We start from the raw sequence: 23,899 nt of genomic DNA, 5'->3' as shown, positions 1-23,899 counted from the left end.
TGTTGCACATGCATGCACCAGCAGCCGAACTTCCGGGTTTCCGTTGCACGCATGTGCGACAGCCAACTGTTTGTTGGGCGTGCGCCAGAAACCGGAAATTTGGGTGCCAGCACATCAGTGGTGGGTTGCAGACGGTATGCCCCGGTACGGGCGTTACCGGAGCCTGCCCGGAGCACCGGATACCGTTCCGGTATGGTGCTCCATAGGGCCCACCCGCCCGAGCTCCTTTCCTGTGCTTTAAGCCTTTGGCACTTCCGCGCATGTGCATGGCGCATATGGCACCTGCACGATGCTCTGAGCAGCTGGAGAGCCGTGGAGGCTTATGGAAACGTCGCAGGCAAGTATGATGCACGCGTGCACTGTGTGCATGTGTGCAGGCACTGTGCGCGCTCATGTGGGTGACGCCGGGGCCATTCCGTATCGGTTGGAACGGTATCTGGGACCCACCACTGCAGGGTGTGCATGCGTGTTGGAGCGCTGCTCTTCCAGGTTTTGGTGCTTCCGCACATACAAATGCCGGAGAGGCTGCGCGTTCCTTGCGGGATGGTTTACGTTCCAAGTCGGCACATGGGTATCACTGTTCTATACCATTTATTATTCTAGTGTGTATCCATTAAGGCCAACAGTCTGAATCCTCTCCCCCACCCCCCGGGTGAATTTGTCTACTTCCCATCCCCCCATTATTATAGGCATTCCATAATTAATTCAACTTTGCCCATGTAATTCAGAGTTCCCCAACCTTTTCCGGCTTTGCAGACTGGCGGACGGGCAGGGGGAGGGGATGGTTCCATGTGAGCTGCCGGGAAGCACACATGCCCAGCTCCATTTGCGTGAGCGGTGTGCATGCGTGTGCGCTGCTCACACGAACGGACTATGCACGCATATGCTCGCCCGCTGTTCTCACAAGTTGTTTCTGAGGCCTAGTTGCAAACACCTCATGGCCCACTAATGGGCCGCAGCCCGGAGGTTGGAGACCCTGCTCTAATTGGCCCTAAATCTTTTGTCATTATGTGTTATTGGATTTTTCATTCATTTCATGATTTTTTACCTGTGATTGAGGGAAGGTCTTAGGCCTACATCAGTGGTTCCCAAACTTGGCAACTTTAAGACTTGTGGACTTCAACTCCCAGAATTCTCCAGCCGCTGGAGAATTCTGGGAGTTGAAGTCCACAAGTCTTAAAGTTGCCAAGTTTGGGAACCAATGATGTGGGTGCCAGCGCATCAGTGGTGGGTTGCAGACGGTATGCCCCGGTACAGGCGTTACCGGAGCCTGCCCGGAGCACCGGACACCGTTCCGGTATGGTGCTCTGTAGGGCCCACCCGCCCGAGCGGGTGGAGAATTCTGGGAATTGAAGTCCACAAGTCTTAAAGTTGCCAAGTTTGGGAACCACTGGCCTACATCTTAACCACTTTTACCCCACTGCCTCCTGGGCTGAGGGGCTGTGGTAAAGTCAACCAGAGAGCTTCCCGGGCTGTTGTGGGGATGGATTTGAAATGGGATCTCCCCTAGTGCAGGCCTTCATCAGTGTCCCACACTTGCTAGTCTAATTTGTGAAATAAACTGATCTTCCTGGAAAAATAACGGGGCGGGGGGGCTTTTATGTACAAGATAGTACCCGACTTATGATCGGAACTGAGCCCAATGTTTCTGCTGCTAAACAAGGCAGCTTTAAGCGCGTTGTGTGCTTTATTTTACATCCTTTTCGTTACAGTTGTTAAAGTGAATCCCTGCAGTTGTTAAGTGAAGCACATGGTCGTTAAGAGAATCTGGCTTCCTCCATTGATTTTGCTTGCTGGAAGCCAGCTGGGAAGAAGGTTACAAATGGTCATCACATGACCCCAGGGCAGTGTAATCATCATAAATGCATGCTAGTTGCCAAGCCTCCAAATTTTGATCATGCGACCACGGGGATGGTGCAACGGTCGTAAGTGTAAAGACCAGTCGTAAGTCGCTTTTTTCAGTGCTGTTGTAACTTCAAATGGTCACTAAACAAAAGCTTGTGTGTCAAGCACTACCTGTCATCATCTTTTAATGACCCCATAATCCCTTGTGGGGTGGAGTCTGAGCAACTGAACGGAGATGTGTTTTTACTGGCCAGATGCCCTTCCTGTCACCAATGTGGAGTTTCACTCAGCAGATATATCCTCCTTGTGCCCAGAGAGAGAAATATCTGCCTCTACCTAGGATCAAAAGGGTGGCTCAGTGGCTGAGAGGCTGAGCTTATCGATCAGAAAGGTTGGCAGTTCCGCAGTTCGAATCCCTAGTGCTGTATAAACGGAGTGAGCTCCCATTACTTGTCCCAGCTTCTGCCAACCTAGCAGTTCGAAAGCATGTAAAAATGCAAGTAGAAAAATAGGAACCACCTTTGGTGGGAAGGTAACAGCGTTGGCTTTGAAACGGAGGTGAGCACCGCCCCCTAGAGTTGGGAATGGCTAGCACATATGTGCAAGGGGAACCTTTACCTTTACCTAGGATCAAACACACAGCCTGCTGATTGTGAGGCGAGAGCTTCACCTCTAAGCCACAGCACAACTCCGAGGGAGCAGTTTCAGGCATTGTCTGGGGTAAAATGGGTTCTTCAACCACTGCAAGACTTAAAGCACCAGTTTTCCTCCTTAATTGAACCCCAAATCCACCCCTATTGGAACTTCCCCTCCTACTCACCCCTAACAAATAAACCAGAAACCTGTAGATTTTATTCCACCACTTAGTATCGATGAAGGCTTAAGAAAGAATGGTGATATGTCACTGATGGCTTTGGTGCACTTTTTTTTTGCTAGGCTAATAACAGAAATTTGGTTTTCCAGGGTAAAAACCACAGTAAGAAACTTCGGAACTACTATGCTGCCAACAGCTGCCCAGCTCCTGCCCGAGTGAGTAACTCTCTTGAGCCAGTTACTCATCCGATGGTGTCTCTTGCACCCCAGGTAAGGATGTATAGATAGCAGTGCTGTATTAATGAACCAGTAGTCCATGTTCTTCTAGAAGAGATTTTCTGACCTAGGCTTCCCCAAACCACAAAGCAGACTCCTTGTCCCGACAAAACCCCTTTTTTATTAAGTTACTGTGAATTGCTCTCATTCACATCCAGCAAAGTCTTTCAAAGGTGAATTAACAGTCACAGACCTTACCTGGCTTGGAGAGCTGCCAGGCGATATCTTCAAAACAACTTGAGAGACAAGCTGCCAATTACCTCCCAAAGACCCGTTAGATCTCACAGGGTCGGCCTTCTCCGGGTTCCGTCCACCAGCCAATGCCATCTGGCTACTACCCGGGGGAGGGCCTTCTCTGTAGCAGCTCCGGCCCTTTGGAATGAACTCCCCGCGGAGATCCGGACCCTCACCTCTCTCCAGGCCTTCCGGAAAGCCATCAAAACCTGGCTGTGCCGGCAGGCCTGGGGTTGATGAGTTCTCCTCCCCTCTCGACTGGTATGGCTGTGTGATTTTCGTGTATTTTAATTATGTGTATTGTGTTTATGTTCCCTTTCCCCCCTGAGTTGTTCACCGCCCTGAGTCCCTCCTGGAGAAGGGCGGCATACAAATAAACCAAATACAATACAATACAATACAACGCTGGACTTGGCAAGGAGTCTTTGAGAGCCACAAACCAATTAAGCAAACTAATTGTCTCCTGCAAACTCCATTCCCCTTCCGTTCCTCTTTATTCCATATGGGAGGGGCCATTCACCGTCCACCTGTGTCTTTACTCCCGAGTCGGCCCTTGTTCCTTAGCTGTTCTTTTGATAGCTCTGCACATGTGCACATCAGGAACAGGCTCCAGCTGTTTTTCTGCCCCACTGATATTTGACTCCAAAGGCAGCTGATAACTGTTGGACTGCCCTGGCCCCCTCTCTGCCTCCAACATAGAGCCCTCATCAGAGCCTTCCCCAGACTCCAGGACTGGCCCATGTTCCTCCACAACCTCCTCACTGTCTGAGTCTGACACCAGCTCTGCTGGCCGCTGACGGGCCACTACAACAGTTCCACAATAAGAGAAAGGATATTGCATATTATTTTGTTTTGTTCTGATTTCCGTGTTTTTCTTTTAAACCTTAAGTTTCAATTCTGCTTTCTTACAAACCACTGAGTTGACTTGTTGAAAAGCAGAGTGTGAATTTTAAGGCAAGGTAGATTTAGACATGACCCGAGAAAAGCGCGAACGTCATAAGCGCGCCGACAACACCGCGGTGCTAAAACCGCGAGGTCAAAAGCACGCCGACAACAGCGCGCCGACCGAAGCACGATTTAATTTAAGGTAAGATTTACATTTAGGTTTAGGGTTAGGTTTAGGGTTAGGTTTAGGGTTAGGTTTAGGGTTAGGTTTAGGGTTAGGTTTAGGGTTAGTCAGGCACGCTTTTGTTGTGCGCGCATTTGTGGTGGAACCAATTTAGAGGCACTAACGATGTGTTTGCTTTAAAACGTTTGGGTTTCATTCTTAAACAGGAACTCGGGGAAGTTGAATTCTTTGCCCCCAGCATTTCAACCTTTTTTCTCCCCAAAGCTGCTGTCTCTTTGCAGGTTTAAGAAGCCGTTCTTGAATGTAATAATTCTTTCCTTTCTTTAGGGACCGTTATTGTTGAAATGTAAACAACCAAACCGTCTTGAGCATAGTACATATATTTAATCCAGGGGTCCTCAAGTTACGGCCCACAGGCCGGATACGGCCTGCCAAAGCCATTAATCTGGCTCGCGCGGGACCAAGGGGCTGCCCCACCCACACCGCCCCACCTACACGCTGGACCCCACTCACCTTCTGCAGGCTGGGGAGGCGAAAAACGGGACCTGCAGGGGCCTCTGGAGGCCAAAAATGGGCCCGTTTTTTGTCTCCCCAGCAAAGAGAGAGAGAGATAGATAGATAAATAGAGAGGGAGGGAAGGAGAGAGAGAGAGAAGCAGAAGTCCCTCACACCCACCCTGTGGCAGCCGCATCCCTTCTCTAACCTGTTTTCCACCCCAGGAACAAAACAAATTAAAGTTTAATTTGTATGTATTGTTTTGACTGCTAAATTGGCCATGCCCACCCAGCCACATGACCACTTAGCCATGCCTACCTAGCTGATCCGCCCCCCCAACAGTTTGAGGGACCCCTGTTTAAAAAGTTTGAGGACCCCTGATTTAATCTATTGTCCAGATGAGGTCCTGCTGAATGATCTTGTTATAAAAGCTTATAACATGATTCGCACATTACGTTCAGTTAGGGTTTACTTCATCACCATATGTTGGGTGTACCACAATTGGCTAGGTTCACACATTACACCAAGCCACAAGCCAGAATTTACAAAGCAAAATGGTGGGGTTCATACAGCATACTCAATCAAAGCAAACCACATTGTAGCTTAGTACATTAGTTCTCAAATTTTCCTTCACCACAGACCTCCTTTAAATGCCGGAACTTTGGTATGTCTAGTTTAATGAAAAGAAGGACTAGGGGAGACATGATAGCAGTGTTCCAATATCTCATGGGTTGCCACAAAGAAGAGGGAGTCAAACTATTCTCCAAGGCACCTGAGGGTAGGACAAGAAGCAATGGGTGGAAACTAATCAAGGAGAGAAGCAACTTAGAACTGGGGAGAAATTTCCTGACAGTTAGAACAATTAATCAGTGGAACAGCTTGCTTCCAGAAGTTGTGAATGCTCCAACACTGGAAGTCTTTAAGATGTTGAATAGCCATTTGTCTGAAACAGTATAGGGTTTCCTGCCTAGGCAGGGGGTTGGACTAGAAGACCTCCAAGGTCCCTTCCAACTCTGCTATTGTATTGTATTGTATTGTATTGTATTGCATTGCATTGCATTGCATTGCATTGCATTGTATTGTATTGCCTTTTGTGGCCACGGACCTCCAAGACTTTCAAGATTTAAAACATTTCTTCAAGCCTTAGGAGACCCTCTGTGACAACATTGTGCCCCCTCCCCCACAGGGGTCCACAGACCATGGGTTGAAAGCCATTGGCTTAGTGCATTGTGGCAATCAAGTCTGTCTGCTTTGGGCTATTTGTTCTCATGGAATTGTGGGCAAACATAGATTTCTCTTTCATCGGAACTAATTACACATGTATCATTAGGTGGCATTTTCCAACAACATTAAATGGAGGAGACCGGTGAGTGGACATACAGACATACAGATTAACAGAACTGGAAGGGACCTTGTAGGTCATCTTGTGCAGCGGCCACCAACTGGTAGTTTGTGAGAAAATATTGATGGTCCGCAAAAAAAATATTTCCATTTTTTATATTGCACTAAATCAGCAGTCCTCAAATTATGGTCCCTAGGCTGGACACGTGCAATGAACATTTGCGTGGCACGACAAAACCGTGCTCGTCAAAATAGCGGTGATAAAATCACGTCGCTAAAGCCGCGACGTCATCACCGCATGTCATCACCGCCGCGACAACAGCGTGGCAACAGAAGGGCGCTTTAAAACGGCGCCGCAGCAGAAAGCCAATTTAAATTAAGGTAAGGGTTAGGATTAGGTTTAGGGGTTTGCTTTAGGGTTAGGTTTAGGGTTAGGTTTAGGGTTAGGTTTAGAGTTAGGGTTAGGTTTAGGGTTAGGGTTAGGTTTAGGTTTAGGTTTAGGTTTAGGGTTAGCTTTAGGGTTAGCTTTAGGTTTAGGTTTAGGGTTAGGTTTAGGGTACTGAGTGCTTCAGAAGGCACGGATTTGCCCTCCGCGATTATGTCATCGCGGTAGGGTCGCGTTTTTCCTTAGCGCTTCAAACGGCGCGGATTAGCCCTTCGCGCTTATGTCTCCGCGGATAAGGGCTTCGCAGTATTGTGGTGGAACCGAACATTTGTGCTGCTGCAGAGAGTCTCTTCCTTCAGGGTCTTTTTGTGTGGGTCAGAGGGGGGCAGAAATTCCGACAGCGTCTGCTTCAGCCTCCTGGTGCGGGGCTTTGGGGGAAGGCTGGAGGGAAGTGCTGCTGGTGGTGAAGAGCTGGAGGACCTTGTTACAGTGGGGCTGCATCATGGCCTGGGACTAGCTGGCCATCTCAGCCCACTGAACCTCCAGGCGCCAGTACCTGGCCTTGCACTCTCACAGGTCTTCCCTCTGCTTGGAAAGCCTATGCTCGTAGTCCTGAGTGAGGCGCTTCTGCTGAGCCTCCTTCTTGGTAAGAATTTGATCCGAGCTAGCTGTTTTGCCAGCTCTTTCTCATGGTGGCTGCTTAGCTCCAACAACTGCTTCCTGTTGGGGCCCTGAGGAGTCCGGGCGGGCAGGCCAGGAGTGGCTGGCAGGGGAGGAGCAAGTAGAGGCTGACAAGGCGCCCCCTTGACATGAGTGACATCGAGTTGGCACGCCCACCCAGTCACATGACCACCTAGCCATGCCCACACAGCCAGTCATTAGAGAGATCATATTAGAGGTCAGCGGGATTTAAAATTATGAATGAAGTGATCCCTGAGCTCCGAAAGGTTGCTGACCCTGATCTAGTCCACCCCACCCCCCATCCAAACAGATCCTACACCATTTTTGACAGCTGGCAGGCCAGTCTCTTCTTGAAAGCTTTGAGTGATGAAGCTCCCACAACTTAAGGTAAAATAAGATTGTGGTTCAACTGCCTACCCATTTGCAAATTTCAGTGGTTGCCCCTCTTAATCAAATACATATGAATGTGGTACAAAAGAAAAAACAAAGTTTATTTTTTGGACCCCTTATGTGAAGATTTAGTTCTCTTGAGAAGTCTATAATGCTGGGAAATGTGGAAGGAGCATGACCAGCAGAGGAGGACCTGAAGGATCAGGTTGAGAACAGATTATCCTGGTCTTTCTAGGAATAGCAATAGTACTTAGACTATATGCTACTTCACAGGGCTTTACAGCCCTCTCAAAGAGGTTGACAGAGCCAGCATATTTGCCCCCAATAATCTGGCTCCCCATTTTACCCACCTCGGAAGGATGGAAGGCTGAGCCAGTCAGAATCGAACTCCTGGAGTGAGCAGTGAGTTAGCCCTACAGTACTGCCTTCTAACCACTGCGCCACCAGTTTCTCTCTTTGTGCTTGCAAAGAATTGACGCTGATTTGATGGGCCATAATCATGGCCCATCAAAAACAATTTCTTCATTAAGTCCATTGGCAGCCCTCCCGAGCTCCATTTTCTCTGGCAGAGGCACCATGGGCTGGTTCTTTGCTGTTTCCAGGGTGGCCCCGTGGGCAAAATCTAAGCACTTCAGAGGCTGGATTCGGCCCGATGGCCTTGGCTTTTGACACCCCTGCTCTAGCTGCCAGGTGGAGAATACAAGCCCTAAGACAGTCAGATGTATCCATAGGTCTGAAAGGATTGTGGAACCACAAAATAAATGATCCTGTGTGTGTCCTAGAAGAAACAACAGAGAAAATTGACTTTCTTATCTCTCTCTCAATGTCGTTCAGATCCCTTAATTAAGGGAATTAATTATATTCCCTCAATTCAAGTGTAAATTCATAAATTTGGCCACTGGGGGGAAGCAGCTTCTTAGATTTAAAAAAAGCAGCTTTAAAAATCTAAAATGTCTTTCCATAATGCTTACTCTCATAAAAGTAAATGTGCTGTGTTGGGATTAATTTCCAGCGAAGTCATCTGTGATGCTACGATTCTACAAAGTAGTTTGAAAAGGAGACTCATCAAAAATGTACTAATACCGGTGAACCAGTCAATACCTCAACCTAATGGACAAACGAATAGGAAAACGAAAATTGAAAAAATGTTGAATTTTGTAAGAAAGTAGAATATAAATATACTAAGGATAAACTTTAAAGTTGATAGGCTGCTGAAGTGCAGAATTTTGGGAGTAATTTACAAAAAACAGTAACACGCAACTGTTAAAAAGCCAGAAATAAGATTAACTACTTAAATTATGTTTTTATGGGGCGATGGTACTAATTTAAAAACATCAAATGAAAATAAAGGTAATGAACATAGGAAATAATAAGAGGCCTTATTATTTGAATAAATATGGAGTAGAAACAGTGGTGGGATTCAAATAATTTAACAACCGGTTCTCCGTCCCAATGATTTCTTCCAAAAACCAATTCACCAAACTGCTCAGAAAGTTAACAACCGATTCTCCCGAAGTGGTGCGAACTAGTTGAATCCCACCACTGAGTAGAAAGTACTGTCCTGTGATGGATTTAGAGCTGGTTGAACAATTGATACTTGTAAATAGTTCTTTTATTATCCTGGAGGGAAATGTCAAATGAGGATCCTTTGTTAGAAATGACCTTGTGATGGACGGGGGATGCGTACCACATTTGCAGATGTCACCAAGCTTGGTGAATTGCCTAATATTAAGAGTATAAAATCACAATTCAAAATGACCTTGACTGGCTGGAGTGTGGGATCAGATATAACAAGAACGCCAGCACTCTGCTAAATAAATAATTCCCTCACCACTGTCAAACTATTCACTAAGGGTGCGTTACTATTACTATTAGTCTTCTCGCCGTTCCTACCACCCATCTCCTCCCACTTATGACTGCATGACTGTTGCTTGTATCCTCACGATTTATATTGCTATTGATTGTTTCCTGATTGCTTATTTGTACCCTATGACTATCATTAACTGTTGTACCTTATGATTCTTGACAAATGTATATTTTATGTACACTGAGAGCATATGTACCAAATTCCTTGTGTATCCAACCACACTTGGCCAATAAAGAATTCTCTTCTCTTCTCTTCTCTTCTATTCTATTCTAAGATAATGTTCATCTATCACAAGTATGTGATCCCTTATTATTGGTCAAGAAGACCTGACTTGATGGCATTGCTTTTGAAAAGGATCTGAGAGTTCTAGACCATCGTCTGAATGTGGATGTGTAAAATGCTGCAGGGGCTCTAAAAAGGCCAATGCAATGATGCATTGAATTGTGTTACATCAGCAGTGTCAAACTCGATTTCATTGAGGACCACATCAGGGCTGCGTGTGACCTTGAGGGGCTGGGGTTGGTGCGGCCAGCTCAACGTCACTCGTGTCGGGAGTGCCCGTGGTGGCCTGAATGTTCTGCCAACAAAAATGGGCTCCCAAGGTCCGTTTTCGGCTGCAACCCTCTGCCAGCAAAAATGGAGCTTGGGAGTGTAGCCTGTGGCCCTCGCGAGCTCCATTTTCGGCTGCGATGGCCTCCAGCAATCCTCTGCCAACGAAAACGGAGCTTGAGAGGGCCACGTGCAGCTGTCCTGAGCTATGTTCTCACTGACAGAGGCACTGCAGGTTTCCTGTTTCCAGGGTGGTTCCCTGGGCCAAATCTAAGCACCCGGCGGGCCGGATCTGGCCCCCGGACCTTGAGTTTTACACCCCTGTGTTACAAAACTGTAGCACCAGGTCCTGAAATTGACATCTTTGTGAAGAGGCTCATGCAGAACTTTTGTTTGGAAAGAAAAACAACCGCACTGATATATCTGAATCTATTTTCCTGTTTTGCCCAGGGGTCCTCCTCGAAACCAGGAGGACGTGTGATCTTGGCCACGGAGAATGATTATTGCAAACTGTGTGATGCATCGTTTTCTTCGCCAGCGGTGGCCCAGGCTCACTACCAGGGCAAGAATCACGCCAAGAGGCTGCGCCTGGCCGAGGCACAGAACAACTCGTTCTTGTAGGTATTACCGTGTTTTCCCCAAAATAAGACGGGGTCTTATTTTCTTTTCACCCCCGAAATAAGCGCTTGGCGTTATTTTCAGAGAGGTCTTATTATTTTTGAGGTGCAGGTGGCGGCGAGTGTGGTCATCTCATGGCTGCTGCTGTGTTGCCATATTTTTGGGGAGGGCTTATTTTAGCACATGCTCTCAAAAGCTTGATTGGGCTGATTATCCGGGGAGGTTTTATTTTCATGGAAACAGGGTATCAAAACGCTCACCAGCGGTAACATCTCCAAAAGTTCTGCTAACTTCTCCTGCTGATGCCTGTAAAATCTTCCTCACTTCCCTGCAATTAAAATTGTGTTTCCGTATCGTCAATAATAGGGAGTCGCCTGAAATGGCCGGCAAAAGGAAAGCGCGAAAAGAAGGAAATGAATTCAAGATGATGCAGAACAGAAGAAATGTTTATGCTGTGCAAAACAACACAGGTACGGTAAAAAGTGGCAAGAGCCCTTGGCATCCTCCAGGCCAAAGCACAATTTGGTGGAATTGTTTGTCTTTTTTTCTTTTTTCTTAGAATAAAATAAAAATATCTTTCTCTCACTCTAAGACAGAGGTCTCAAAACTCCGCAACTTTAAGACTTGTGGACTTTAACTTCCAGAATTCCTCAGCCAGCCATTCACAAGTCTTAAAGTTGCCAATGTTTGGAGACCCCTGTTCTAAGCCAAGGAAATACCATTTCAGCCCTAGTTCCTTTTCTTTTTAAGAAGATTGCAGATATTCTGACCCAGGTTTCCTTAGAAAGCAAGAAGCAAAGTCTTGGTCCCGACAAAACCTCTTTTATTTACACGACTGTGGATTCCTTTCATTCACAGTCAGCAAGACTTGGCAAACAGTCTTTCAGAGGAATATTTATCCACACGCACCTTATCTCGTTTAGAGCGCTTCCAGGTAACTAGCTTCCAAACACAGGGCAAAGCAAAACTTGACACAGAGTCTCTTACAATCTCAATCAGAACTTGCCAGGCCAAAATTTACGAATTGTTTCCTGCAAAAGCCCACTCTTCGATCGTTCCTCTTTTGTTTCCTATGGGAGGGGCCAATCACATCCAAGATGTGGCTTTGCTCTTAACTTGATCCTGCTTTCTTAGTTGTTCGTGTCTTCTGGTAGCTCTGCGCCTGCGCACCCTAGGAACAGGCTCCAGCTGTTCCTCTGCCTCACTGCTGTCTAACTCCCTCTCTGCCTCTGAAAGCTTGTCTGAGCTTTCCTCAGTCCCTAAGACTGGCCATGTTCCTCCCCAACCTGTTGCCAGCTCTGCTGGTTGCCGGTGGGCCACAAAAGCAGAACTGAATATCAGAAAGTCCACTTATCCTACTCCCTGTATCTCCTCTGGAACTCATGAGTTCTTCCACATCAGGCTCTCATGTTGTGGAACTCTCTCCCCCTCCCAACCCCACTCTTAGTGCTGTAGCTTAAGTTTTCTTAATGCGGGTGGGTCTTTGATTTGTGAGCACAATCGAATGCAAAATTTCCATTGCTAAGCAAGATAGCTCTTAAGTGAGTTTTGCCCCCATTCTTGCTGCAGTTGTTGATACATTAGCAACATGGCTATTAAATGATTCTGGCTCCCCCATTGATGTCAGGGTTCCAAATAGCATCCAAAAGTAAATCAGAGTCCGAGGCAAAGTATTGCTCAATGTTCGAATTTATTAAGAGAGCCATGTTAGCACATCTGGGGAAACCCGAATCTGAAAGCTTCCTGGTTTTCTCCATCCGGTTGAAAATTCAAGATGTTGCCCCTATACCCACATGGTCCAATCTTCCACTGCCATGCTGGCAGCTTTCACCCATCCAGTTCTGGTCAGGTGCAGAGGTGCAAAGACAAAGGATGACCTTGGCTTTCTAGAAAGAATTTTGTTATGGCTACATAGCATCTAACTTCTTATAATCCCGCCTCCCATTTTCCCACCATAGAAACAGCATAGTAGAATAATAGAAAGTGTGGCAGCCCAAAGATCCAAAAGAAAAGGTGGCTGACAATTGAGTTTGCTTGTCAGAAGTTTGCAAAAGGTGATCACATGACCTCCGGACACTGCAACCGTTGTAAATACATGCCGCTTGCCCCAGTGTCCGAATTTTAATCATGTGACTCCAGGAATGCGGCAATGGTTGTAAGCCATTTTTCCCCGCCAGTGCTATTGTAAGTTTAAACACTTATTACACTGTTGCAAGTAACGAACAAACAGTTGTAAGTCAAGAACTGTCTGTATTCAAGACAAGGTACTGGTTCTCATGAGTTGTTCACGTGCTTTGAAGGTGGCACCAAGTGAGCTCTGGTGGATGTCACCTTCTCGGGAAATTCTTCCTGGTTGGCTGTATCCCAAAAATGCCTTGCTTGCTTGCTTTCCTCCAGGCCCTTACTTCAACCCACGTTCCCGTCAGCGGATACCTCGTGACCTCGCCATGTGTGTCACCCCCAGCGGCCAGTTCTACTGCTCCATGTGCAACGCTGGGGCCAGCGAAGAAGTGGAGTTCCGGCAGCATTTGGAGAGCAAGCAACACAAAAGCAAAGTCTCCGAACAGCGGTATAAGAACGAGATGGAGAACCTCGGCTACGTCCAATGAGACTCGATCCCTGATAGCCGCTCTTCCTTTTTTGGACTATTCCCTATGTAGGGAGCAGCTTCTGCTTGTTTTGCCTGCCACTGCCCTGCATCTGTGCTCTGTGCCTTAGGAGGCCTGCTCCCCAGCTCTCTCCGTGCGTCTCGAAAACTCGCAAACCTATCCGTGAAGTCAATGAATTTCAGTTCAGAAGACAAGAGAAGCGGGGCCACGCTCCCAATTGGCAGGAAGGCGTGTCACAGGATATTGGATGTTGATGTGTTCGGTCCATTAGCTGCCTTCGAAGGAGAACCTGCCCCGTTCACTAGCCCCCCTGCCCTTCCCCGTGCATGAGTGAGCTTTGCTTGAGAAGGTGGTGTGAAGGATTGAGCCCCCCCCCTTTTTTTGTTGCTGTGCATTGTGCCACTTTTGCATATGGCGACTTGGTGAAACAAGTGACAAAAGATCAACTTAAGGTGTCACTTGTCTGGGGAACACTTCCAATTCCTCCTCCCTGGTTAAATCCCACAATCTCCAGTTGTACAGAGGTTTTGGGGTGGGTGGGGAAACAGAGATTGTGGCTAGTCAGAAAGTGTTCTGACCAAGGTTTCCTTAAAAAGCATGAAGCAGAGTCTTGGTCCCAGCATAACCTTTTTGATTTACACAACTGTGAATTCTTTTCATTCACAGTCAGCTAGGCTTGGCAAACAGTCTTTCAGAGGAATATTTATCAACACGAACCTTATCTCGCTCGGAGAGCTGCCAGATAACTAGCTTCCAAATGCAGGGCAAGGCAACACTTGGCACAGAGTCTCTTATAGTCACAAACAGAACTTTCCACTCTTGAAACGACCGAAGGAATGAATTGTTTCCTGCAAAATCCCCCTCCCCGTTTGCTTCTCTTTTGTTTCCTGTGGGAGGGGCCAATCACCTCCAAAGTGTGGCCTTACTCCCAGGTCGACCCTGCTTTCTTAGTTGTTCTTGTTTTCTGGCAGCTCTGCGCATGCGCACACTGGGAACAGGCTCCAGTTGTTCCTCTGCCTCATGCTGTCTAGCTCCCTCTCTGCCTCCGACGCAGAGCCCTCGTCTGAACTTTCCTCAGCCCCTAGGACTGGCCCTTGTTCCTCCCCAACCTCCTCACTGTCCGACTCTGCTGCCAGAACAGAATGATAAGAACTGGGCAAATTGAACCAGTAGAGACTCAGCTGCTATTAAAAAGTAAGCAGGGGGTAGGGGTGGGGAAGGAAAAATGTAGGGCACTGACTGACTGCTTGAGTGAGTCTTGCAAAGAGAGATTCTTTTGCTTTTTAGGCCCATCCAGAAGCCAAGAGAAAGATGTATTGTTTTAATAAATAGCAAACGAATGCTATGCCCTTGTGAGATCTGAAGCATTTTTGAGACAGGCATTGCACTGGAAAAGGCTTCCGGCTTCAATTCAATAGCATCTGGTTCCTCTACATCGGGGGGGGGGGGGGCGGTCAAACTCAAGGACCGTGGGCCAGATTCGGCCCACGGGGTGCTTAGATCTGGCCTGCAGGGCTGCCCTGGAAACAGCGAAGGACCGGCCCGGAATGTTTCTGCCAGCAAAAATGGAGCTTGGGAGGGCTGCATGTGTCCCTTCTGAGCTCCATTTTTGCGGGAGGGTTGCAGGAGTCCATCGCAGCTGAAAACGGAGCTCAGGAGCCCGTTTTCTCTGGCAGAGCACTCAGGCCGTCACATGCGCCCCCGACACTGTGATGTAGAGCTGGCCATGCCCCCTGGCCACACCCCTCTCGGGGTCAAACAAAATCCTGATGCGGCCCTCAACGAAATCGAACTTGACCCCACTGTTCTATGTACTCAAGTTGCTGTCGCTCCTTGCAAAATAATAATTTATTAATATCTGAGAGGGAAGATTCAGTGCTGGGTTTGAAACCTAATTCAAGTATGCTTGGGTGCCATACGTTAGAATGAATGAGAGAATTTCCTTTCCCTAAATTGGGGCTTTTTAATCTGTCAGAATGGCCTCTAAGATGATGTTGACTTGCGTACTTTGAACGAAATAGGAAAAGCAGGTCTCAAATTATTTTGAAGCAACTGGAGTCTTTTCCGGTCCTCATACTTTCTACCATGAATTGGTTTTTTTTTTAAAAAAATACTTCCCAGTTTGGGCAAAACAGCCACAATCAGCCCTGGCATTTTTGATTTGAGAACAAAAAAAATCTGAAAATGATTCCTTTTTGTTTGTACTGTACTGTATTGTTTCAGTTAGTTCTAGTGATGGAGGCTAGTAGCCTGCAAATCTCTAGAATTCTGCTTTCTGATGCAAGTGCTTCCTTTAAAGCACATCCTAGACCAGGGTTGGACAGCTACGGCCCCTTTATGACCTGCAGACTTCAATTCCCAGAATTCCTGGCTCAGGAATTCTGGGAGTTGAAGCCCAGAGCTCATAAAGCCACCATAGTTGCGCCCTCCCCATCCTAGACAAATGCATAGGTACTATGCATGAATATGTATGCTGCCCTTGGGAACTTTTAACCCAAATCAAGTGAAACTGTTCTCATTAGAAGTCTCTCTCTGGAGGTTGACCATGTAGAGATGGTCACCAGCTCCTATCTTGGGCATGCTTGCAGGAATTATATTTCCTTGCAATCTTAACTGTTAAAGGAATTGGTGTTCTCTCCTTTTTTAATATGCTCATGTGGTGTTCAACAATGACAACAATGCAGCATTCCACCACAACACCAACACGGTGTGCAAACCTCTCTTCCTCATGAGTACCTTTTTGTTTTTAACTTTTCATGTGTAACCTCCTGAGTTTTAAGCTTTGGGAAAGTTGCCTTTCCAGTTCTCCTAATCTTAGTCTTTAGAGATAGATGCTACAGTTATCCACCCCCAGCCCTGTGCTATCCAGATGGGTTGGACTTCAGTTCCCATAATTCCACTACCACATACGAGAGTCGTAAACTCGGCACATCTGAAAGCACTAACAAGTGGTTTAATCTTTTGCTAGGTTCAGTCCTATTGTTAAGAGGTTTCATTTACAAGTGGGAGAAAAGGCTAGATTTGAAGGAAAGGACATATCCATGCAAAGGAATTAAAAAGAAAAACAGAGATACTTAAAACAGGAGTTGAGATGGAGTAGTACCTAATTGTTGTTTCTCCTAAAACTCAGCTGATTACTTCACTGAGGACAGTATAGATCAGGGGTGGGCTGCTACGGGTTTGCACGGGTTTCAGAGAACCCGTAGCTAACGTTATGGCTGCTTTGGAGAACCTCCAAATTCCACCCCTGGCTGGCCCCTCCCACCTCTTCCACCCCTCCCCTTCCAGGAGTCTCCACATGGCCTGTTTTAGATGTGAGATAAATGCAGGGCCCACATGGAGGCTCAGGGACAGGGAAAAAATGGGCTTCCATGAAGTTCCAGAAAGCTGGAAATGGGCCCATTGCCTCTGGAGCCCGGGGAAAGCGAAAATGCCCCCCACCCCGCCGTAGTTCAGGAGGCCAACGAGGCCACGCCTACCATAGCCCCTACCTAGCAACTGGGCAGAGAACCCATTGCTGAAATTTTTGAAGCCCACCCCTGGTATAGATCTATCAAAAATCCAAATGGATTACGAAGGGCACATTAGCTCTTACCAATAGAAGAGAATATCTTTAGATCAGGGTGAACTGTGGAGTCCTTGGGTCTCTCTGATTTTGGAGGTGTTTTTTGCAGACCTTTCATTACCCAACGAGATAACATCATCCGTACTAACATCAACTGAGAGGAAACCCCACTCCTTTCTAGCACTGAGAATTCAAGAAAGCAAGTTCAGAGAGCATCAAGGACTCCCCATCAGCTCTTGAAGGTTAAGGATGGGTATCTTTCTGGCATAAATCTTCAGCCTGTTCGGAAGTTTGTAGACTTAATGAATGATTGTAAACCCTAAGAGGAGACAATTGGAAAGGGGAAACAAAGGAAATGAAATATTTATCAAAGTTGTCTCTCTGGCCAGTAGATTGATTTTTTTTTGTACTTGTGCTGCTACTAATCTGTATATTTTTGTATTTATTTTGATTATGCTGACCATTAATAAGCTCACAAATATTTAAGGTGTTATCTGATGGGTTTTTATTATTATTTGTTGTTCGCTTTGTTAACTTTGAAAACACCCATATCATTACTTTTTGAAAAGTTATTTATTATGTTTCTAGAAATGTGTTTTCTTTTGACCTTTCCATGTACATTTTGTTCTTAAATGATCCCGGTAGGATGCAATTATTGGAATTGAGGCGGCCAAGCAAATACTATGCATCTTCGGTTTTTATGAGATCAACCTGATGGCCTTGACATTTGTAGGAGCGGTCTTAGAGGTTTGAGCGCCCCAAACAATCCTTACTAACTTTGTTAACGCTCATCTGTAGAGGGACCGGGTTAAATTAATTTAAATTATTGAATCTAAACATCTGACTCCAAATTAGAAAGTACAATGCAATAAAACCGTAAAAGAGAACAGGAACTAGATGGCTAGACTGTCTAACCACCCCCACCCCCACCCCAAATAAATCTGACAGGGGCCTCAGCAGGGTGGGATTCTACTGGTTTGGCCGAACTGGTTCGCTCTGACTACTGCAATGCGCTCTACATGGGGCAGCCCTTGAAGAGTATTCGGAGACTTCAACTCGTCCAGAACGCAGCCGCGCGAGCGATTGTGGGTGCACCTCGGTACACCCACGTTACACCTATCCTCCGCGAGCTGCACTGGTTACCGATCAGTCTCCGGATACGCTTCAAGGTGCTAGTCGTAACTTATAAAGCCCTTCATGGTATTGGATCTGGTTACTTGAGAAACCGCCTGCTGCCAATTACCTCCCACAGACCCATTAGATCTCACAGGGTTGGCCTCCTCCGGGTGCCATCTACCAGCCAATGCCACCTGGCTATTACCCGGGGGAGGGCCTTCTCTGTGGCAGCTCCGGCCCTCTGGAATGAACTCCCCGCAGGGATTCGGACTCTCACCTCTCTCCAGGCCTTTCGAAAAGCCGTCAAAACCTGGCTTTGCCGGCAGGCCTGGGGTTGATGAGTTCCCTCCCCTCTCGACATGTATGGTTGTGCGACTGTTGTCTACTTTTATTATTTGTATTTTGTCTTTTTATGTTCCCCCTTTTTTCCCCCTTGAATTGTTCGCCGCCCTGAGTCCTCCCGGAGAAGGGCGGCATACAAATAATACAATACAATACAATACAACACAATACGTTCAGCTGGGCCCACTAACCCTAACCCGCCCCTGCGCTATAAGCACCTATATTCCCTTTTCTGAAGCCCAGCTGACGTCCGTGGCAGAGTAGTTTGCCATGTCTCAGCTGTTTTCCTCCCCAGCAGTGACGCGGAAGGCGATTTCCCTGTAAATTTGTGCATGCGCTTGCAGCGAACTGGTTGCTAAACCGGTAGGATCCCAACTCCAACCCCTCTAATCCAGGGCCCAGAAATCTAGCCAGTTCCATTAAGGCTTTCAGGAACACTCCGTTCAATCTGAAAGATTCATTGGTTCTTATCTTCTTCTTTTTTACTGCACAATAATAAAAGATTCTGTCTGTGACATATTCTTTTTTTTTTTTGTTGAGATAAGAGTTGAAAATAGGAATTTAAATTTATCTCCCAACACGGATACTGATCTTAATATAGCATTTTGTGCTTCTGTAATAATTGTTAAATTTAGCTACTTGATTTAGGATAAAAACCTTTAACAATTTTCATTTACAAAGACGAAGAAGCCCTTTCTGCTGTTTATTGTTGTTAAAGATTAAAAAGTGCAAATTACTGTCTCTGGCATTAATAGACGTTGCCTAGATATTAAACTTGAGGCAGTTTTCATTTCCATCGTATAAAATTGCCATCAGGATCCTCTTTTGCAGAAGTTAAATTGCCATTGGGGGGGGGTTGTGGACGTGTGTGCGGGCGCTTTGATAGCAATTGTAAAGAGATCATTTATGCAATGTTTCTGATTATCAGATTCTTTCCAAAAGGAGGAAGAGACTTAATTACTTTTTTTTCCTCAATCTCTGCTTGAGATTGTCCCATTCTAAAGCATCGTATGGCGGCTCAGTGGCTAAGACGCTCAGCATGTCGATCAGAAAGGTTGGCAGTTCAGCGATTTGAATCCCTAGCGCCGCGTATCGGAGTGAGCTCCCGTTACTTGTCCCAGCTTCTGCCAACCTAGCAGTTCGAAAACACGTAAAATGCAAGTAGAAAAATAGGAACCACCTTTGGTGAGAAGTTAACAGCGTTCTGTGCACCTTCAGCATTTAATCATGCTGGCTGCATGACCATGGAGACTTCTTCGGACAGCGCTGGCTCTTCGGTTTTGAAATGGAGATGAGCACCGCCCCCTAGAGTCAGGAATGACTACCACATATGTGTGAGGGGAACTTTTACCTTTACCTAAAGCATCGAATCAGTTTGACATACAAGTACTGTAGGACTTGTATTACTCTTACGTACAAATTCTCATTCTTGAATGCTAAGCAGACAATTTTTTTTTGAAAGCTTGGAAGGGATTGTTGAACCCTTCCTTCTTTCTCTCTTTTGCTCCAAATTCATAGATCCATACAGAAGAGGTTGGAGGTCTTCTACAACGCCCTACCTGGGACAGAACCTCATATCTCTCACAGAAGTCACTATCCAATCTGTTCAGCAATGTTCATTTTCCAGTTTCACATCCTGGCTCAAAGAAGATTGCAAGCTAACTCTGAAAGTGATTCAATTCAGTAAGAAGACACTTGCCAGGTTGACTTACCAGGACATGTTTCTTTGGGTGGGGAAATGTGGAATTTTAGTTTTGTCACAAGGATGAAGGTGATTGGAGCGAAGAGATGCCTGGATCCCATGTTTGGCATGCTGTGAGCTGCTTAGAGCTTATGAAAGTTAACTTCACAGAAGCCAAGATCATGTGGTTTATTCAAGGTTTTCCAACCTTGGCGACTTTAAGACTTGTGGACCTCAATTCCCAGAATTCAGAACTCATCATGGTCCACTGAGGAATTCTGGGAGTTGAAGCCCACAAGTCTTAAAGTTGCCAAGGTTGGAGAGCCTTGGTGGTTTTAGCTTAGAGCAGCAGAACCTGCCAACAAAAGTGCCTATAGTCAAGGCTATGGTTTTCCCAGTTGAAATGTATGGCTGTGAAAGTTGGACCATAAGAAAGGCTGAGCGCCAAAAAATTGAGGCCTTTGAACTATGGTGCTGGAGAAGACTCCTGAGAATCCCTTGGACTGCAAGATGATCAAACCGGTCAGTCCTAGAGGAGATCAACCCAGACTGCTCTTTAGAAGGCCAGATCCTGAAGACGAAACTCAAATATTTTGGCCACCTAGTGAGAAGGAAGGACTCACTGGAGAAGAGCCTCATGCTGGGAAAGATTGAGGACAGAAGAAGAACGGGACAACAGAGAATGAGGTGGCTGGCTGGAGTCATCGAAGCAGTAGGCGTGAGCTTAAATTGACTCCGGAGGATGGTAGAGGATGGGAAGACCTGATCCATGGGGTCACCATGGGTAGGACACGACTTCACAACTAACAGAGCCTGTTGAGGTGGAGGATCTTAAACTACATAAGTCACAGTTTAAACAAAAATTGATCAGTGTTGACAGGCAGAGTAGCAGTGCTATAAAAGCTCGTTTTGGGATTAATCCTAGTGGACAATGAGTGGAGGAAGATATATCAACCTACATTGATATATAATTATCCCTGTCAGATTTATTTCTTAGCTAACATTACCACCAAAGAAACTTGTGTTGGGGTTTGGGGTGGGAGAAAAACACACAAACTGGTATTGCCAACTTTGAGGACTGCTGGCTTAGTGTAATATGTGAAACCAATCACTGTGTTTTGTGAACTATTTGTGGCTTAGCACCAGTTATAAAGTCAACTACTATGGCCGAGTCAACTTTGGAACCATATTTGTGGTTTCTTAACGTGATGTTAGAACCCAGTCACTGCTTTCCACAGAGATGTCCATGGCTTAATATACTTATTGAGTTGTGCAATGCAAGAGTACCCACGTAAATACACCTATTATTACCCAAAACAAGAGGGAAGAAATCTGTATGTGTATAGAGTTTGGTTGGAAATCACCTCAATTTAAAGGTGTAAAATGTATTTCTGGGTTCAGTTGGGACTTTTGTATTAAGAGACATCTTTTAACGTGAGTTGTTAACTGTGACATATTGCAGAGAACTTTGGGAAATAACAGCATTTGCGGTTGCCATTTATGTTTTTATGGCCTTGAGGATTTACTGTCTCTGTCTTCTGGTTTCTATGCCAGGAACATGGCTTCATTTTTTTTTCTTTCCTTTTCAGAGTCTTAAACATGGAATTTTCAGTCTTTATGTCTCGTGATGCCTCACTGTGGAGCTTCGGCCCCACAAAGCCGCTGACAAGATGCAGCACTTAAGACTTTGCACAGCTTTCTAATAAAATCGTCCTGTTTGGATTGTGATGAATATTAAATGGTGTGTTGTGTTAAAATGTGTCACAGGTTACATACATTTCAACAATCAGCAGGCATGGCCTTTCCGGTAGGCCCGCTTTTCACTCTCCGGAGGTTCCGGAGGCATCCCTGAGCCTCCAGGAGGGCAAAAACAGACTCCCCTGGGCTCCAGAGGCCCTCCGGAAGCTGGAAACAGGCCCATTTTTGGACTTCCGGAAGGCCCGGTATTTGCCCTCCCAGATCCTTCGTGCTCCCCCTGCACTTACCTGGCATCCAAAATGGGTTGCATGGAGACTCCTGGGAGGGGTGGTGTGAGCGGGGTCAGCAGGTCCTTCCAACTACCGGTTCACTTGAACCGGTGCGAACCGTTTGAATCCCACTACTGAAATCTGCAATATAAACAACACAATCCATTTGAAAAAATCTGAAAGCTCGATAGCCATAATATGGTAAAACCTTAATGCATTTATTTGTTCTCTTCCCATATTGTGCGATCTCAATCAATTGCAATTTATTGCAATACGTCTTGGTTAAGCCAACTGTCACCCGTTCTGAAGTGCTCACCCTATGCAAAACCATCTCTTTATTTACAGAATTTATGAATTGAGTTGGAGACTGGCTGATCTCTCCTTTCAGTGTCTGCAGCCTCTCGTTCTAGCGTGTGATATTCTTCATACATGTGGCAAGATGATACATAGGATGAGATTACAGATGGCTTTTCCCCCCAAGTGGTATCTCACCACTTTGTATCTGTCACTGCTCAGTCATCTGAATTTATTTATATGTTACCTTTGAAGGGTGAAAATGTGACCTCGGTAGCTTTCCTATCTCAAATTAAAACCCTTTTAACATAATTTTTCCTTCCAATTTACTTTTTTTATGGTAAGACTACAAAAATTAGCTTACAATCTCCCCAAACAAAACTAAGAAATAAAAGGGGGGGGGGAAATCCAAATTAGAAAAAAAATCAGAAACGTATCAATACAAAATATCTAAAATATTTTGCGAACCACTACATATTTACAAAATGGTTCACCGACAAAAAGGTGACTGACAAAAGTGTGCCCAACTAACCACAGTGACAAAACCGTGAGTTCTAAACCGCACCGACAAATGAGCGCTGAAGCGTGCTGACAACAGCGCACCGACAGAAGGGCGCTCTAAACCTAACTGTAATCCTAACCCGAAACCTAACCCTAACCCTAAACCTAACCCTTACCTTAAATCGCGCTTCTGTCGGCGCGCTGTTGTCAGTGCGCTGTTGTCGGCGCGTTGATGACGTCATGGTTTTAGTGCCACGGTTTTGTCGGCGCGCTTTTGTCATGCACGCATTTGTTGGGTCACGTTACAAAATATGTCCTATAATAGTATCCTGATATAAAATAATAGAAGTAATTTAAAAAATACCTAAGATTACAACTCTATTGTTGTATGGACCATAAAGTCTGCCCCATTTTCTGCCTCATTTTCTGATTATTTATTGTATTTTTGTATTATTGTAAACCAATTTACAATGAAAACCAATTTCATTGTATTTAAGTACAATGACAATAAAGATTATACTTATTTTCCAAAATGGAGAAGTTACACATTTCCAAAAGTTGATCTTTAATATCCAGAATAATATAAAAATGCAGAAAATCCTCAATTTATGACCACAACTGAGCTTAACAGAAATTTCTGTTGCTAAGTAAGACAATCATTAAGTGAGTTTTGCCCCATTTTATGACCTTTCTTGCCACAGTTGTTAAGTGAATCACTGCACTTGTTAAGTTAGTAACACAGTTGTTAAATGAAACTGGCTTCCCATCTACTTCCAGAAGGTCACAAAAGGTGATCACATGACCCTGGGTAACTGCAACCGTCATAAATACATGCCAGTTTCCAACTGTCTGAATTTTGATCACATGACCTTGGGAAAGGTTGTAAGCATGAAATACCGGTCTGAAGTCCCTTTTTTTCAGTGCTGCTGACTTTGAATGATCACTTAAACAAATGGTTGTAAGTTGAGGATTAAGGTACATTCATTAAGTAACTCCCATGCCTAGCCATAATTTCACAATATGGAGTCCAAATTTTTGGAAACCGTTTAAGGTAAAGATTCCTCTCGCACAAATATGCTAGTCATTCCTGACTCTAGGGGGCGGTGCTCATCTCTGTTTCAAAGCTGAAGAGCCAGAAGACGTCTCCGTGGTCATGTGGCCGGCATGACTAAAGGCCGAAGGCGCACAAAACACTGTTGCCTTCCCACCAAAGGTGGTTCCTATTTTTCTATTTGCATTTTTTACGCGCTTTTGAATTGCT

The 23,899-nt window shown here is 45.6% G+C and overlaps 1 protein-coding gene across 2 annotated transcripts in view; it reads left to right on the top strand.

The window, feature by feature from the left end:
- Positions 1 to 21,615, top strand: part of ZMAT3 (zinc finger matrin-type 3) — a 31,983-nt gene extending 10,368 nt beyond the window's left edge. The window contains exons 3-7 of one of the 2 annotated variants that reach the window (XM_032225824.1): positions 2,809 to 2,928; positions 10,396 to 10,562; positions 10,930 to 11,033; positions 12,961 to 13,132; positions 21,466 to 21,615. In XM_032225824.1, the coding sequence (XP_032081715.1) occupies positions 2,809 to 2,928; positions 10,396 to 10,562; positions 10,930 to 11,033; positions 12,961 to 13,132; positions 21,466 to 21,559 (657 nt within the window). In that variant the 3' untranslated portion in view covers positions 21,560 to 21,615. Of the gene's footprint in view, positions 1 to 2,808; positions 2,929 to 10,395; positions 10,563 to 10,929; positions 11,034 to 12,960; positions 13,830 to 21,465 lie in introns of those variants that run through there. The other variant, XM_032225826.1, reaches the window with a different exon arrangement.
- Positions 21,616 to 23,899: the final 2,284 nt, after the last annotated feature.

Source organism: Thamnophis elegans, chromosome 10, assembly GCF_009769535.1.
Source record: "Thamnophis elegans isolate rThaEle1 chromosome 10, rThaEle1.pri, whole genome shotgun sequence".
NCBI classification, from domain to species: domain Eukaryota; kingdom Metazoa; phylum Chordata; class Lepidosauria; order Squamata; family Colubridae; genus Thamnophis; species Thamnophis elegans.
The sequence above is the reverse complement of the archived record's forward strand: the minus strand, read 5'-3'. Positions and strand labels throughout refer to the sequence as shown.